General features: G+C 31.7%; 1 protein-coding gene across 9 annotated transcripts in view; it reads right to left on the bottom strand.

Annotated features, from left to right (window-relative positions):
* LOC143223627 (phosphatidylinositol-binding clathrin assembly protein LAP-like) overlaps positions 1–18,180 on the bottom strand; it is a 101,947-nt gene that overhangs the window by 45,935 nt on the left and 37,832 nt on the right. For 6 of the 9 annotated variants that reach the window (XM_076451814.1, XM_076451812.1, XM_076451809.1 and 3 more), the window contains 5 exons: positions 15,993–16,049; positions 14,654–14,765; positions 12,276–12,382; positions 10,763–10,804; positions 4,205–4,249 (listed from right to left, as the gene is read on the bottom strand). In XM_076451814.1, the coding sequence (XP_076307929.1) occupies positions 4,205–4,249; positions 10,763–10,804; positions 12,276–12,382; positions 14,654–14,765; positions 15,993–16,049 (363 nt within the window). Of the gene's footprint in view, positions 1–4,204; positions 4,250–10,762; positions 10,805–12,275; positions 12,383–14,653; positions 14,766–15,992; positions 16,050–17,202; positions 17,286–18,180 lie in introns of those variants that run through there. The other 3 variants (XM_076451810.1, XM_076451808.1, XM_076451815.1) reach the window with 2 other exon arrangements.

Here is an 18,180-nt window from a genome sequence, read left to right as displayed (position 1 = left end):
GGGGTAGGGGAAGAATCCAAAAGAAAGCTGCTTAAACATGTCAAGAATGCAAGAGAAAAACACTGGCAGAAATCTGAATATCAGTCTTTGAAATGTCCCCCACTGGATAATGAAAAGAGGAACAAAAGATGACATTAGATCTGTTGAAGCACAACTCAGAAGATACCTCACTGGTAAATACCAAAATAATGCACAATGGATATTTAGGAATCTACATCTAACAAATTGGAAAAATCAAGGGAAATTGAAGGAAACCAATGAATATACAGTTGAGAAAATCACCATAAAGGGAGGTAAAGTGGGTCACATTACAATATCAGATCTCATAATCCAAAACAAGTTATCAGATTACAATTAGCCGCAGAGATGAAAAATTAGTGTCAAAAGAACTGCACAGATGGATGTGTCCCCTTCCCTAGTTGCCAGAGGCTAAGAAAGAAAGGACTTATTGGGATATAGCAAGACCTAAAAGAGAGGGAAAGTGCTACACACCTGAAAACTCCAATCTATGACATCACATGATAGCAGCTAAAAATATATATACTTTCACCAGGAGTCAGAAAAGAGAAAAAGGAGGGAACCACAAAGTCAAGTAGAAGGAGAAATTAAACAGTCTCCCCACTTCCACCAACAAAGGAGGAATAGGCTCAAAGTGGCCAAAGAAAAGCCCAAAAATCTCACAAGTTCAATTGATTAATTGAAGAAAAGTTGTTTGGTTGGTTGGTGTTTTATGGCGCAAAACAACCAGGCTACCTGCGCCAAGCATCTGGTAAATAGTTAAAATTAAAGTAAAATTATTAAAATTCAGAAAATGAAATTAAGGTAAAACAAAACAAAGTTTAATTTTTGAATTAAAAACATAAATAGCATTAAATCCAATTTTTATACCTAGTTTACAACTGTAAGAGAAAAACTACAGTAATACAAGTTGCAAAGGACTTTCTGTAGCATAATTACAATTATAACTCATCAGGTTGACTAATGGGTAAATTCAAAATTCAGCATCAGTCACCTGAAGTTGGCGTTTCCAGTCCTGGTTTTGGGTTATTTGATGTTATGACCATTTTCTAATTTCAAATTGAACTAGATGTACTTTAATTCTTAAAAGGGAATCACATTTGAAAAGGTGTAATTTAGAAATTAAAAACTTAAATAGCATTAAAAAGATTAATGACTTTTGAAAAACTAAAAACATTTGTAAGGTGGACAGCATCACCATCACCAATAACGCTGTCTAACATTATGGCTAAACCTTGGGGCAAAACGTTTAAAATGGTGCCATCGTTGAGAGTCGTAACGATGGCAAGACAGTAAAATGTGGCTTGTTGTGACCTAAGTGTCACACAGACAACACATTGGTGCATCAGTCCCTGATGAAAATTAAAAAAGCTGTAACCAAGTGGTGGAAGAGAGGACACAGAAAATGTTCAGTGCTCTTGTGCATTTCACTCGTAGCTGCTCGATGTGAGGTATAAAGGTCAGCATAGGATCAAAGATAAGCCTCAAGAACTTGATCTCAGGGACCACAGGTAGCACAACTTCACCAATATAAAGTTCAGGATCAAGGTAAAAACCCAGTTGGTGGCAAAAGTGCATGCAAACACTTTAAGAGAGAGAAGTTAAAACCATTTGCTGTGGTCCACTTCAGTAAATGATTGAGGGCAGTCTGTAGCTGCCGCTCAATATACCTCATGTTCGACAACTGACATGAGACATGAAAGTAGTCAACATAGAGCCCATTTGCAACAGTAAGAGAGAGTTGTTCAATGCTGGTATTAATCTTTATACAAAAAAGTGTGACACTCAAAACATAGCCCTGAGGGACTCCAAGTTCCTGTAGAAAATAACAGGAATATGTTGAACCCACACAAACTTGGAATCACATGTCCATTCAAAAAATTCTAATAAAAATGGGCAAATGACCATGTAACCTATATAAATGGAGGTCTTGCAAAATGCTATACCTCCAGGTTGTATCATAAGCCTTCTCAATGTCAAAGAATAATGATACAAGATGTTGTCATTTGAGAAAGGCTTCTCTAATTGACATTTCAAGTCTAATCAAGTGGTCCATGGTAAAGCACTGTCATCAGAACCCACATAGGGTGGGCAAGAGGAGGTTGTTTGATTTGAGGAACCAAGCAAGACGAGCATTAACCATCCTCTCTAAAGTCTTACAGAGACAGTTCATCAAAGCAATTGGACAGAAGTTTGAAGAAATCTTTGGATCTTTCTCAGGGTAAGAGAAAGGTAGAACAATAGTCCAGCACCAGGCATCAGGAAAAACATTCTCCTGCAAGTGAATGCAGTGATGTAAATATTAAAAGGAGGACACTGGTTAGCATAATAATTCCATCTTTACAAGTGGAGATACACGCCTTACTGCAGAAACTCCTTGGGTGGAGAAACCGTCGAGAATCTCCAACTCGAGGATGTTATTCAAATCCCTCTCAACAAATTAAAGGAAGCATGGGGCATTACCTAAATTGGTGTATCCCTAATTGCCTTTGAATATAAGAGGAGTTCACTGTGTTTAGATGTGAATGTTTCCACCAATATATCACCAGAGAGAAGCTTTTTGACCGACTTTGGAGAGCCAGCAAATCCCTCTAGTCCCTATTGAATAAAATAGGGAGATATTTGCCCTAAAGGTTTGTCTGAAAGAGAATGTAATATAAGAAAATGAGGAAGAGGTGTTACAGATGTTGAAGATTGCTGCTCAGGATCTTTAAGATCTGGTCATTTATCTATGGACTGCTTTTTCACTATTTTATTTTTTTTTTGGAGGATCCATAAATAAAAAAAGAATGTTTTGGTGCCCCCTGACCCCACCTATCAAGAAGCCCTATGAGGGGATGCATTACAATGCCAAACAAGGACACTGCAGTAATGCCAGGGCTTCATAAGCACTATACCCAGAACACCAGCATCAGGCACAATGTCCACAACACCTGTTGAGAATATCTAACACTGGCTCTTGATTGACTGTAGCCCAAGTGGAACAGCTGACTGACCCTAGGGGGCCACCCCAAGCCTGCCCGTCTACAGAAATTCAAGGCCAAAGTGGTATGTTTGGGTTTGACCCCTCAACCACCAAGATCCTCTCCTCCCCTTCACGGGTCATCATGCACACCACACATGTGAGCGGCTGTTTAGATCCTAGAGGAGGTAAACTGAAAGAACAGAACCTTCCCTGGAAGGTTCTTCTCACCACATACAGGAATCCACATCAAGGGGATAAAGAAAAGGAGCAGGAAGTGAATCTAAATTGTACTCATGGGAAGACAACACAGTAAAGAAAGTTGTCATAAACTAGAATTCAAATTCTTCCCAAAATCAACAAGGAAACTTCAGAAGCACTAGGAGAAAACACTCCAGGCCAAATGAATGTCCTCATCTCTCAGCAGATAAAAATAAAGACAGCCCAAACTAAAAGTGAGCCAAAAAGAAAACAGATATAAAATATAAGAGGATGAGAAACCAATACTTAGACAGGCAAAACCAATGTCAAAGAATAGCTATATTGTAAGCAGATGGTAAGTTTGTTTTGGAATAATAAGTTTTCCTCACTTCAATTTCCCAAAAAGGGGGTTTAAAGGCCACCTGTTACAACCTGTCAGTCAGTAGACCCAAAATCATATAACGTATGGGACACTTAGTGTTGCAATTTGTACTGTCATCAGTAAAACATGCATGTGGCACAAATCATGAGAAAAATTATGTACTCTGTAGGCTGCAACAACACAGCATGGCATGTGAACTTCAAAAGCAAGAAATAAAAATTTGTTATTCTTAATTTTGTTTTATTTAGTCTTAAAACAGAAAACTTTCAGGAACACCACATAAATAGATCTAGTCCAATACTTTCCTCAGTTTTACTACACGTACTATATTAGTAAGCTTTCCTCACCTCTATTATTAGTAATTTTAATACCAAGCTTTCTTTACTTTAACTACGGATACTATAACCATAAACTTTCCTCACTTCTATCATAAATACAGTTACAGCATATTTCTCTTACTTCAATTTATAAGTGTCATAAAGTAGAACACATGTAGCAAGGGATAGAGAGATGAAACGGCAAGAGAACAGTAGTTGGGAAAATGAAAACAAAAAAGTGGTGCTGTACACCGATACCAAGGAATGTGGAATGTATGAAAAAATTGGTAGGAGTTCAACTATTGAGGTGGTACATCAACTCACACTGCTCAGGCCGAACATGGGCAGGTCTCTACAGGTTTGGCTCAGCTAAAGGGGGAAAAAAAGCAAAAAAAAACAATTCTGTCATGCCAAAAAAAAATAAAATATATATATATATATTTATATCCTAAACCTGGGAGTGAAAGGAGAGCATCTATGCAATTACACACAGCAGACTTAATTCAAGTAAGTGACGTGCCCGATTTCTTAACTGTGTTTATTATCTTTTCTTTCTAAATATAAAACAGTAATTTAATCATTATCTCATATACATAAAACAAAGTGGATATTTAATGGATAGAAATGAATTATTAACTTTCTCTTATCAAAATAATAATAATAAAACCTTTCCCACTTGGTATTCTCAACACTACAAATTTGTGTGCTATTACTTACAAATACTTTTCTAATTTAGGCACACCTCTAAACAGTATGAATACGTATCTTTAGCATAATTCAGACATGACCATAAACCAACCTTAACACTATTCTTTGATAGTTGTGACACAAGTGTAGAGGTCGATGTTGCCGTCCATTCTGCAAAGTTTCAACCTTAACACTATTCCATCTCACCTCCTACATAATCGGATTCAACCTTTTTCTTTCTTTTTTTTTCAGTTCTCCCACTTAAATGATACCATATTTACAACTCAGAATAAGTACTGGTTGAACAGTTCTTTTAAGATAACCCATTTCATCATTTTCACCATTAGGGTAAAGTACATATCATAAACCTGATCTTTAACTTGTTAGATACTGTGACTAAATCTTCCAACTAGCAAAACCCAAGAAAATTAATACATTTGTGTGGAATGTACTGACATACATACAAACTAATGAAAAACAGTGAAAAATTTGTCAGCTGTTTGCTGATAATAATCTACATTTTACACACAAAGAAAAAAATGTTTAAAATAGCTCTTTCGTTTTTTAGGTTTAAGAATATGTAACCTGTTCATATCGTTTTTTCACGACAGTCTATTTACAAGGGCTGAACGTGTTGTTGAGTTTCACAAAGTGCAGGTACCACAACACTTAACTTTTGTGGCTTTAAAAGTTAATTTCAGCAAAGTTAAATGTATCATTTTAAAAATGTTCCTTTCTATTTCAAATTAATTCCAAAAAATTACAAGGCATTCTTCTATTGCCTTAATGAACCCATACATACACAGAACTATGACCATACCACACTAAGATTACTAGTCCAAGCAGAAAAAATTAAATAGAAAAAATAACTAACATAGAAGGCCTAACTGACAAAAAAAAAAAAAGAGAAATATATCAAAATGAATCAAAGACAAAATCAAAAAATTTCATGCATGTTCCACAGTGACAGTACTTTTACAATTTCTCATTAGCATAAAAGTTTGGATGATTATATAACATATAAAAACCAGTAATTACAAAATCAAGTAGTGAACTATTATATAAAGAGTATAAATACATGTAATTCAAATGAAAATTAGTTTTTTCCTGAAAAATCTTTCAATTTCAATACATATTCTACAGTTTCTGAGTAAAAGAAAAAAAAAATTGATTTTCAATCACTACATACAATTTTCCTACAAAGATATTGCATAGCAGTGTTACTGTTCACTAAATGGTGTTAGAATTGCTACTTCCACTCAACTGTGAAGGTTTTATATTGTTTTTGGAAGAGCATCAAGCCCCCATGAATGTAAAAGTAGGAAAACAGTTATACTCTAATAAACATCTTAAAACTTTGAGCTGTAATTTTAATTTATAGTTCATGTTATGTTATATGTTTGATGACTAAAGCTTGTAACTGCAACATGAAACAAAAACTTGTACCTATAACATGCATTATACACAAACAGTTCAATGCATAAGACATAATACTGATAGTTAATTTATATTTGGAGGACAAATAAACTAAACAGAGGAAAGTAATATTTACAAATACGAAATAAAAAATCTGTATAATATTTCTGAAAGCATGGAATGAATCACTCAGAACATTAAAGAAAAGCACAAAACAAACTAAACAAAACTGCTGAGTAAACATAGAGGAACCAAATTAATAGAAGACATCTCTTCCTTTCATGGAAATAAAGAATTCATACTAAATCAGCTTTTCTTCAATTTTTCTAACAAGTATGTCAGTAAATAAACAGTCTGTGAAGTTTCAGTGGAAACGTTTTAGAACTTACAAAGCCACTTAACTCGTTTAACTTACTACAGTTGAATACTACACTACAGAAAAGAAAAAATTGTAATTATAGAGGATTGTTTGTTTTTTTAATTTCACGCAAAGCTACACCAGGGCTATTTGCACTAGCCATCCCTAATTTAGCAGTATAAGACAAGAGGAAAGGCAGCTAGTCATCACCACCTACTGCCAACTCTTGGGTTACTCTTTTACCAACAAATAGTGGGATTGAACATCACATTATAATGCACCAAGGCAAGCTTGTTTGGTGCAACAGGGATTTGAACCCACAACCTTCAGATTATGAGTCAAATGCCCAAACCACCTGGCCAGGCCTAAAGAGAAATAACATGAAAAAAAAACCTGCAGCTAAACATAATTTTACTCAAAAAGAGTAGTCAGTGTAATTCTCTTTAATACTTAACAACTGAAGTAGCAATAAGAATAATGCTGAAGGAAAAAAAAAAACAACTAATAATTTCTTTTTGAAGTTTATTTATTTTGAAAATATGTTTAAATTAAACTGTACTAGTTATTAACAAACCATAGCTTATAACAAGAAAATGCATAAACCTAAGCTAAGGAAATAGTGTTAAACAGGCTATATGAAGTTTGAAAAAGTTATCCAGCTGCTGTCATCATTAGAGAGAAACTGTTTTATAGATTGACAGAGATTCCAGTATAGAAGTAAAACAAAGTGTTAATTGATAATTTTTAGAAAAATTCAGAAAATTAAAGTATACAAAAAAAGCTTAACTCGAAAGGTGAAACAAATTCTTAACCACACTTGCTCTCTTGACCTAAAAACATACTTGTTATTTCAGAATAGTAGGAGTATGCCCAGAGAGGTTTGGAGAAATGTTTACATGCTAGTACACAAGCCCATTAAGAATTACAGAAAACAATCGTTTAATGATTAATGAAAATTACAGGATTCAACTACAACAAATGTGTCTGTGCCTCCAAAATACATCTACTGTTCACTTATTCTGTCAGTCTTAAAGTAATTCTTTAATCACTACATTTTCAGTACAAACTAACTTGAATGTTATCATCAACTAAAGCACATGTGACTGTGAAAGACTTAAATGGTTCTCTTGAGCCTTTGTACCATATTCTAGGAGAAGAAGGTAGAAAACAGTGCAGAAAATCAAACACAAATTAATTCTTTCAACTATACAAAGGATAAAAGGTGTTAGCAATAACAAATGTTTATTTTTCATTATATTTTAATGCAAGTTAGGTGAAACAAGTGTTAAAATAACAAAAGAATCATACTATAATGGTACTCTTGCTCAAATGATACTGAAAAGCTTTATTGCATGATGTGCAACCCCAACTTTGTGAAATTTTTATCCTGTGTGCATGTAGATTTGCAACACGTGTTACAATTTTCCTGTTTCACCTCCATTTTCTGTCGCAGAGAACTTTATTTTTCTCCATTCTCAGGGTGCAGATATGACATCATGAATACATCACACGTGAATCTAATGCACTGTTGCCATCTACTGAAATATAATAGTACTGTTTGTTGTATGTCCACGTAAATACTTCACAGGGTGTGGATGGATCTTCACTAAAATCAATAGAGGTTCATTAGGTCCACGAGAAGATACACACAAATTTTCAATTTTACATTTTGAGGTTTTTACAAGTGTTTTGTAGGGTTTTGTTACCACTACATTACCCTTATTGATACATCTTCACCATATTTGGCATGAAGTTGGATCCATGAGGAGATATATTCAGAGTTACAGTTTCACATTTTGTGTTTTGCTGTTTTTATGAGTGTTTTGTAGTTTGTTTGTTTCTTTTAAATTATATATAAAGGAAACAACTTTTCATATCCTTATATAACCTTTCCTTAATCATGCATTAACTAAAAACAAAACAAAGAGATACAACCATTATTTACAAGCATATGGATGCACTACCATGCTAATTGTTACAATGTAGTTATTTGATACAATGTTGGCCATAAAAGACAGCTGAATTTATTGTTATACTCTTCAGACTGATTTCAAACAATGAAAAGTAAGTTATCAGATCACAGTCCTAGAAAGTCCTTTGTTCTTTGGGGTAGAACTACAGTACCAAGAGTTGGAGAGAAATGAAGAATTTTAGAGGCAGCATAAACAAGTGCCTCACCTAATTGTTGATAATATTACTACAGATATAACACTGTCTTGACTTCACAGTCTTGACTGCCAGTCACGTTCTATAGTTCCTTCTGTCAACTAGATTTTAGTGTTATTACACTCTTACAATATCCTAATGATCACCTACTAATCAGAAATTTCATTATCTTTCTTTTTATAAAACTTGATCCCTTTTCCTTCACTAAGTACTACAGCTAATACTAAATAATAATCCTGCCATACAAGTTGCAAGTCACTCAGCGAACACAAGGCAAAGAGTCTGTATTGAATGACACAATGCATGAACTATTCATAAGCATACCTTGTAGAGGTTTATTTTTACTTTTTTATTATCTCACTTACTCTAATGTAACATACTTATAATATTTACATTTTAATTACTTTTATCGTAATAACTAAAAACTATACAAGAAAAACGTGAAATAAGGTACTAACCTCTGACATCTTTTTTTGCTGTAGATTGCCAATGAAATACAAGTGTACTTTTTTTTTTATTAATACTGGTGGTACCAGCATACTGAATTTTTATTTACTTAAATAATGCACCTAAACAGTAGAGAAATAACACACAAATAAAACTCAATTGTCTTTCTAGTTATGGCATAAGGATCATAAAATAATTTCATAATTTTCTCGGTCTAAAAACCATAAGAGACTTTTAAATTAATGAAAAAGACAAACAATACTCTGTAATTAATTACAGAGTATTGTTTGTTTTTTCATTAATTTAAGTCTTTTATGGTTTTCAGATTGAGAAGATTATGAAATTATTTTATTTTAATTATTTGCTTTCACAAATTGCAAGAAAGTATTTGACTGTTGGGCAGGTCAAGTGGGTCTGATTGTCCAGTTTGTGACTCCATTAACAAAAACAACTAACACTGAAAGCAATAAAAATTATGCTTTGCCCCAGTTATTTCCATGTCATAATAAGTAATTTTCATTAAATTCTGTACTTCTCAGTTGGGTAGTAAATAAGATAGAAAAGAGGGAAAACCTGAAAAGAATGTCACAATTCTCAAAGGGAGATTGAGGATTTTTTTAAAAAATATTTCCTTATAAAAATAAGAAAATAAAACTTCTTTAATGTTAAAGTTGTATGTATCAACTACATTATGATGCCAAGGTTATTTGTATATACTGGTAGCAAAGTAGTTTAGTTACATTTTGAATGTAACTCTAAAAGATCCCAACATGCTTACTTTGACCTACTTGTAGTAAGAGGGCTAAAAAAAAGTTGAAAGATGACAAAGAAACCAAACTCATTAATATTTCTGTCATCACTGTTTTTACATGTTCAATGAAACAATGTGTAAAAACATACTTGGTGAGGCATAACATGAAATGTATGGACTACATATAAAGTACTCACAATAAGAACAATAGACACTTGCATATAAAAATATTCAAAGTTTTATCATAGAATTTGTAATGTTTTTATAATAGAGATGGCTCTTGTACCATGTTATATTTTAATAAAATAATTAGCTTTTCAATAACTTAAAGTGCTAAATGGATGTGTAAATTATATTCCCAGAGTGTAAAATGTTTACCCAATGCCTACCTAAGTATTTTAAATTCCCTTCAAGAGAAAAATATTATAGAAATGGATAAGAAACAAATATTTCAAAGAGGTAAACAGAACAACACAACACACCAAATGACAAACAGACACATCTTCAACTACTAACAGTTCTAAAAACATGAATTTGAACAATCTAAGATTAACATTTTTAGACTAGTTATCTAACCTTCCTAAACAATTTTTAAACCTTCAAGCTGATCATAAGGTATATATGGATATATGGAGCCTAGATCAGTTTGGAGTAAATTCAAAACCTATCAACTAGCTACATTAAACAAAAATCTAGAAGTGTGTGTGTGTTTTCATATAGCAAGGCCACATTAGGCTATCTGCTGAGTCCACCAAGGGGAATCAAACCCCTGATTTTAGCATTATAAATCCACTGACTTACAGCTGTACTAGCAGGGGACATCTAGAAGTAAAATGCCAGCCTAGCAGGTGAATGTTTAGTAATTTTATGAATTAACTGCAGTATCTGAAAACTAAGTACAAACACTGTGTTGAAGATATCAATCAGTAATGTGCTGCCACATAAACAGAGCTTAGCTACACAACACTCAGGCAAGAGTCAGAGAATTTATGAAATGATTTTATAACACTTAACTAATCACTACCTTTTAGTGAGGCAGTAGGTGTATACATCTCACCTTTGTCAGGTCTGGTATGTCACCTTTGTCAATTCCAATATTCTGAAATAAAAAACAAAACATGTGTATGAACACAAATATGCACAGATATACGCATGGCAAGTTTTAGCAAATTACATAAATAAATAAAAAATTTTATCCTTTCTGTAAAAGTCAGCACTACAAATGAAATTCAAACATTTTTATTCTGATACTGAGGCCAAACTTTAAGCTATCATCAATACACATTAGGCAAACCTACTCAACATAAAAGTACTTTAAATTTTACAGTTATCAAGCTTTTGATTCTTAATTTCTTAATAAGAAACTTCTTAGCAAAAATAGTGTATAATAACACAAACAGAATAAAATCACACATCACCAATTTACATATAAATGATAACACTACATAACAAAAGTTTTATATTTTCTTGTCCCTGGGCAGAAAGTGTTATTTCCCAATTGCTTATGCCTAAAGTAAATGGAAAAGACCTATTTTTCTCTTCAAACTTCGCTTTTGTAACCTGGGAACGTATAACAAACACATGATGGGAGACTATATTTGGGGGCTGATACGTAAAAGTGATTTACATTACAGTCGCAAATCTCGAAAAACTACTCTCTTCTAAACATTTTTGTTCATTTTTGTACAACTTTAGTATAAATACATGTAAATCTTGATTCATATGTTGTTTTATTCAGACCTTATGTAAATGAAAATGAGCAAATTTGCCTGTTTTTACATAGAAAATAGGTTAACTTCTAAATTTAATTATCCAGGATAACAAAACCAAAGTTTGAAGGTAATAATGGCCATTTTCTGTACTTTTACAACATAAGCAGTTAAGAAAAACATACTATCCAGGAACAAAATTCTTGTTACAAAGTGTAATTCCCATAAAATGTTAATCAAATATTATTTAGATCCTAATTCAGACCACACAAAAAAATCATTAAAACAAAAATAAAATTGATGAATCTTGATTCATTTTTTAAAATTTTTTTATGACCATTTAACTATATAAACTTGTTTAAATATTCTAATATAAATGTGGTATAGATACTTATAATTACATGAAAATCAGATTTTAGGAGTATAAAAATTAGTGAGGAATATTTATCTTCAACCAAGTTATAATATGTTAGTGATGTTTCAGGGAACACCTATACCAGTACTTTTATGCCTTAAAATGATAATTATGTATGGGAAAAAAATCTATTTAACCTCAGTGTTTGAATGTGGTCTAATCCTTACTCCTAAATTAGCTTATTGATGTTTCATTCATCAGGGACTAGTACCCCCTAACGTTATGTTCTAGCAATGGTTAATCATGTCTTATTTAGAACAGATATTTTTTTTAAGCAGATGGTGTTCTTAAGCATTTTTAACCATCAGTATATTTCATGAATCACAGATTGCAAATACCATAAAAAATAACAAGAAATATGTATACAGGCAACAGAACAAGTACACCTACATTTACAAAGAATGCTAAAAAAAATATGCATTTCAAATAGCATAGGGGACACAAACCTCAGCAACTTTCAAAAATTCTGCCACCCTATCCATACGAATCAGGAACTTCTTATACATGTCCAGGGCTTCTCGGCAATGCTTCTTGTTCATTTCAAAATACTTCTCTGAAAGAATATTTTTTTCTTTCAGTTTGTTGCAAATTGCATGAGGGTTATCTACAGTAGCCATCCCTAATTTTAAATGATAGAGGAGAGCAGCTACTAAACATTACCCATCAAAAACTCTGGCTATTTTTAGAAAACATGATAAGACTGACCTTATTATAACAATGTTAGATTGTACCATACATACTATGACATGGAGGTACCATGGTTACTTGTATCTTTTTGGGTATCAAATGTACTTTAATGACAGTTCATTGCACTTTGTTATTCTCATAGTTAAATATCAAAATATAAATTGTTCATTTACCATTTTCATATAAGAGTTACTACTTTAAAACTTATTTCACTTACTTCTTTCTCCCCTCCATATTTGACACATTTATCAAAGATGCTGACACTGTTTATATTCTTATTTATACTGATACTGAAAAATATTTTTATGTTGTATTCCGTTGAAATCGTACAAATATTGGATAGACTGGTTTAGTTAAAACACAATGGTATTATGACTAAAGCATAGTCTTTATCTCTTTCTATAAAGGGTCAGTTGATGTGAATGACCTCATAACCACAAAATGAGAATCAGTTTTCACCCCACACATCCGTACTACTTTTTAATATGGTACATGTATTTTCAAACAAATTGACAATCTTTCAGTAAACAATGCAAGTCCTTTAAGCACAAAAAAATAAAATTATTAATTAACTACAAAAGGTTTGTTTGTGAATATATGGATTAAGAGCATTGACTGCTCCAAATAAGTGATTTTGATATTCATATGAAAAATGTTTTTTATTCATCTGAAAACTTATATATTGAATTTTTGTGACCTTCAAAACTTCCTAAATAAATATCAAATGTTTTTTTCACTAAAACTATTTTTTATCTTATTTTTTCCACCCTAACTGTATACAGACTTAGTCAATTTTACCAACCTTGTATGAACAACAAACAAATATAAATTAAATCTAAGTTATCCTTTGTCGTTTTTCTAGAATGAATGTAGATTGTAATAGAAGAATACAAATGTTTATCCCAAATAGTTTAGGGCTCAAAGCTATCTTCATCAGTTTCTAACTTATTTTATTGCTTCCTTCTGAACAACCTTTTACTAATAATCCTAACACAAATTGTAAATCACCCAGTAAACACACAGCCCAAGTTACAATATCAAATGATGTAATGCATAAGCATACTTTGTGAAACGTTTTTTCAATATTATTTTCATTATCTTACCTAGTCTAACATTTTTAACCTAATAAGTTTGTGTTTACATTTTAGTTATTTTTTATAAAAATAAATTTAAAATACATGTTAAAACTAAACATACTGTACTTATCTTTGACTTTGTTTCTTTTGCTCTGGGTTACAAATGAAATGTAAGCCTACTTTTCATTTTTATAAACAATGATACAAGTGCACATAATTTTTGTTTACTTAATACACCCTGAGAACACCAAATAACAACACATACAATGCAATCAATATCTAATGACTACTGTTATTTAACTGGCTTTCTAACTAAGATAAGCCAGACTTAACATAATTCCCCTACCTATTCAATTGGAACACTGCAAACTGAAAATGAAATTGACAATACCCTGTACCAAAAACAATGAAATGTTATATATATCATTCAACAGATTAAAAATATTGTCTTTCTACTGGTTATAAATGATATAACATAAAACTTCATAAAGATTTATTGGCTCTTTGTAAAGAGGAGGATAAATGTGACTGGTGAGCAGAACAAATGGGTTCAATTTTTCCACTTCATAACTATGTAAACAAATGAGACTGAAATGCTAAAAAAATTAGTAATGCCTATATTTATATATATATATATATATATATATATACCTTTCATTTATATATATATATATTAACATCTATATTTATAATAAGTAATTTATGTAAAATTATTTCAAAGAGAGGTTTAAGCAAATTAAAACGATCAGACCAACAGAACAAATGTCACAATTCTCCTAATATGAGATACTGATGATTTATTTAACTATTTCTTAATAAAATTAAGAAATCCAAATTTATATAATACTGATAATGGATTTATTAACATATTTTTCAATGCCAAGTTGATTCATATACATTAATAACAAAGTAGTTAAGCTCCGAATGTAACTTCCGACTCAAGATGATTATCTAATTAGTCTCAAGAAAGCATAATAAAATACAGCAGTAACGAAGGTAGAGTTGGCACTTGTTTTTTTCCTGCCTTCTACAATACACTTCAATATACAAACAGCACTTACCTAAAAGGTTAATGATGCCGTCATTGTAACAGGCAAACAAACGTATTAGGTCTCGAAAGAGAAGCATAAAACTTGCTTTAATTACAGGGTTGATCAGATCAGTAGACACACACTGGAAATTCAAAACAAAATTCTATAAACATTTGCATTCATTAATACTTAAACTGTTTACCCCTATTATCACAACCAAAGAGCATCTTTCACATGTTTCTTTGTTTTTTGATTTTTGCACAAAGCTTAGTTATTACCATCCACTCTTGGGCTACTCTTTTACCAACAAACAGTGGGATTGATCATCACATTATAATGCCCACACAGCTGAAAGGGTGAACATGATTGGTGCAACAGGGATTCAAACCCATGACCCTTAAAATAAGTGTCGAACACCTTAACCCACCATTTACTGTCACCCTTCAATGATGTCACAGCATGTGGTCTGAATAATTGCTAATGAAAATCAGTTATGAAAATACCTAGAGCCAACAGCTAAAAACAATACAGAGTAAATAAATTTACTTAAGCAGTAAAATGTGTTTTCTTCACATACTGGCTACTCAGAGATTTCATGGGGATATACAAAATATTTTAATGCAAATTTAAAGCACTCAGTAATAAATTAATGATGTGGAAATTTTTTTTATGATTTCTTTTTATTTCTGAAAATGTTTTTTGTGTTAAATCATTTATTTGAAAGTTACAGGGAATTTTATTCTATGACGAAATATCAGACAAGCTTTGACTGAGCAAATACAATAAGTGATTGCAGAATATTGTTGTGACTCAAATCTTCTCTTATGAAATATTAATGTTCAGTTTACTAAACAGATAAAAAAACAAATAAAAGAACTTCTATTTATTGAAAATAAACTATATTTATTAGCTTTAGGTTAACATATAATGTTTTCGGACAACATGGAACCTACTGGCCTATTTCAGCTGTTCCATCCTTTAAACTAAATTAAAATAATTTTAAAAAATCAGCCTTTATCAACTGCATACTTGTCAAGGTTTCTCTTAAACTCAAATGTACTGCCTCTACAGATCAAAGGCAACCCATTCCAAAGGCCAACCACCATGTTAGAAAAACAAAACTGTCTTAGCTGAAGATGACTCTTACCTTGCCAAAATTTATACTTGGGTCCCCCAGTCCTACTATTCTCACTGTTAAATATGAAAAAAGTTGATGCATCAACACTATCAATTCCCTTTACAATCTTAAACACTTCAAACAGATCCCCGTCTAACTTTCAAATCAAATGAGCCTCAGTAGAGAGAATTAAAATAAAATGATTTTTGTAAATCACACTTTCAAATGAGCAAAATAAAAATAACATCTCACATCAAATTCCAATAATGCATCCAACTGGTTCTGAATAGCTGGAATGGTCTTCAACAACTGGAAATATAATAATAAATATACAATTATCACACAGGTATCAAAATCCTGTTCTAAACAGAGATCTTTAGAAATTTTTAGTTAATTCTTGAAACTGCAAACAGAAAATATCAATTTTTTTGTTAATGGCTAGAATGAATTCCACACACACACACAGGGTTGAATTTCAACCAATACACAGTAAAATTATTTTTATATAGGCAGCATCAAATTACAAACATCAGAAGTGACATTACATTAATTTTTCCAATGCTTAATATGAAGCAAAATTATAAAGGAGAAAAACAGTTGGACTGGGTTGACCAAATGCACATTCACCAACTCATATAGCAAGAATACCAACCACCAGCAAGACAAAAAATACCATAACTAAAGACATCATTATTAACAAAGTTATACAGTAACAGGGCATGAACACAAGTCCTAACCAACTATGTATTAACCTTCAAAACTAATACTTAAAAAATGAAACTAAACATTTTATTCTATTAGTCCCTTAGCATTAAACTTTTACCCCACCTCACATTCAATAGTAGAAGTTCATGTTTTTTGTTGTTTTTTTTATAGTTTCACAATTAAAGAAATACTTCAACTGTACTTATCCTCTGGTTAAGAGCTGGTTTTCTTAGCTTACTGAGTATCTAAAAAATGTCAAAAAATGAACAGAACATAAGAACTTCTACATTGTATACTCCCCTAGTGAATCAGTGGTAAGTTTATATATTTATGAATCTAAGATCCAGGGCTTGATACTTAAGCAGTGGACAGTGCTGATTATCCATTCTGCAGTATTGCACTATGAAAATAATGTTCCTATAAGTACAAATATAGCTTAAGTTAATTAGAGTATTTGATCTGCTTTATGTGTGTTGCTTCACCTTTAAAACCATGAATTAGTTAAATTATCATCATCACAGTATGATATAGCATTTACTTGATGTGCAGGTTATGCAAGAAACTTCAAATGAATGCCACCTGTGTTTTGCACCAACCCAGTTTCTGTGTATTTATATGCAGTTATAATACTTAACTTAGTAAGTGCATCTTCCAATAAATTTGTTAAAATTTTAGCAAAAGTTACAAGTATGTTCTGCACAAATAAGAATTAATTTCTAATACAATATTTCTACTGAAGATTTCTCTATGAACTTACTGAGTCAGCCTGACTAGTCTGAATGCAAGGTGATTTTCATATTAAGAACAAAAATACTCTTTTCATCTTAGAGTTTTCATGGGGCAGCTGCATAAGTTCTAGAGCCTCCTAAATGAATATAAAAAATTCTCTGGCAAACTTAACACATTTTCTCTATCCAACATACACTGTAGCAAAAGCTGAAAAACAAGGAATAAGATCAAACAAAGATAGTTTTATCCTTAGCTAGGATAATTACAGGTTGTAACAGACAACTGCAGTTATTTATCTTAAGAGTTTTATGTCTCTTAAACTTTCACAACTGTTTCCATTTAATTTTATTGTCTATTTGCTCTTTTAACTTTGTCCAACTACTGTAACAAGCAGTTACTTACAAGGAATTACAGTGAAGAAAACAAATGGAACAAATTACATCACAGTATGTCTACTCATGCACTGCTCGAGCAGTGATGAACAAAAATTTCTTTATTTTTTTACTTATGTTTTCTTACCTTACCCAACAAGTTTCCTTTTTTTATAATTTTTAGCTGTTTTTGTTGAGGAATATATGATATATATATAATATATAATTAAAAAATACTCAAGAAAACAAAAAATTTAGAGCGTTCCTTAACTCTAGTCTCTTTTTACCCAAAAAAACCTACTTTAATTAGCTTGATTTTGTTTTTATAAATATGTTGGTTGTCCAGAAAAGTAATTCATCTAGCTTTCAAATATGCATCTTAAAAAAAAACACCACCAATTTATCAACCAGTAAAACACACTGCCCTAAAACTACTATGATTTACCTGGATTTCTATCTAATCCAAAAACAGGATTAGATACATTTCACTGCTTATCTAGGAACTAACTTCAATCTACATGCATAAAAGTCTAAGTAAAATGACAGCTTTTACCCAATAAGATTTTAACAAGTGTTATAATAACCAAGTAGATCACAAAATAGTCCTTATAGTGCTTATAAACTTGTACCATTCA

The sequence above is a fragment of the Tachypleus tridentatus genome, chromosome 8, assembly GCF_004210375.1.
Source record: "Tachypleus tridentatus isolate NWPU-2018 chromosome 8, ASM421037v1, whole genome shotgun sequence".
Lineage (NCBI taxonomy): Eukaryota > Metazoa > Arthropoda > Merostomata > Xiphosura > Limulidae > Tachypleus > Tachypleus tridentatus.
The sequence above is the reverse complement of the archived record's forward strand: the minus strand, read 5'-3'. Positions and strand labels throughout refer to the sequence as shown.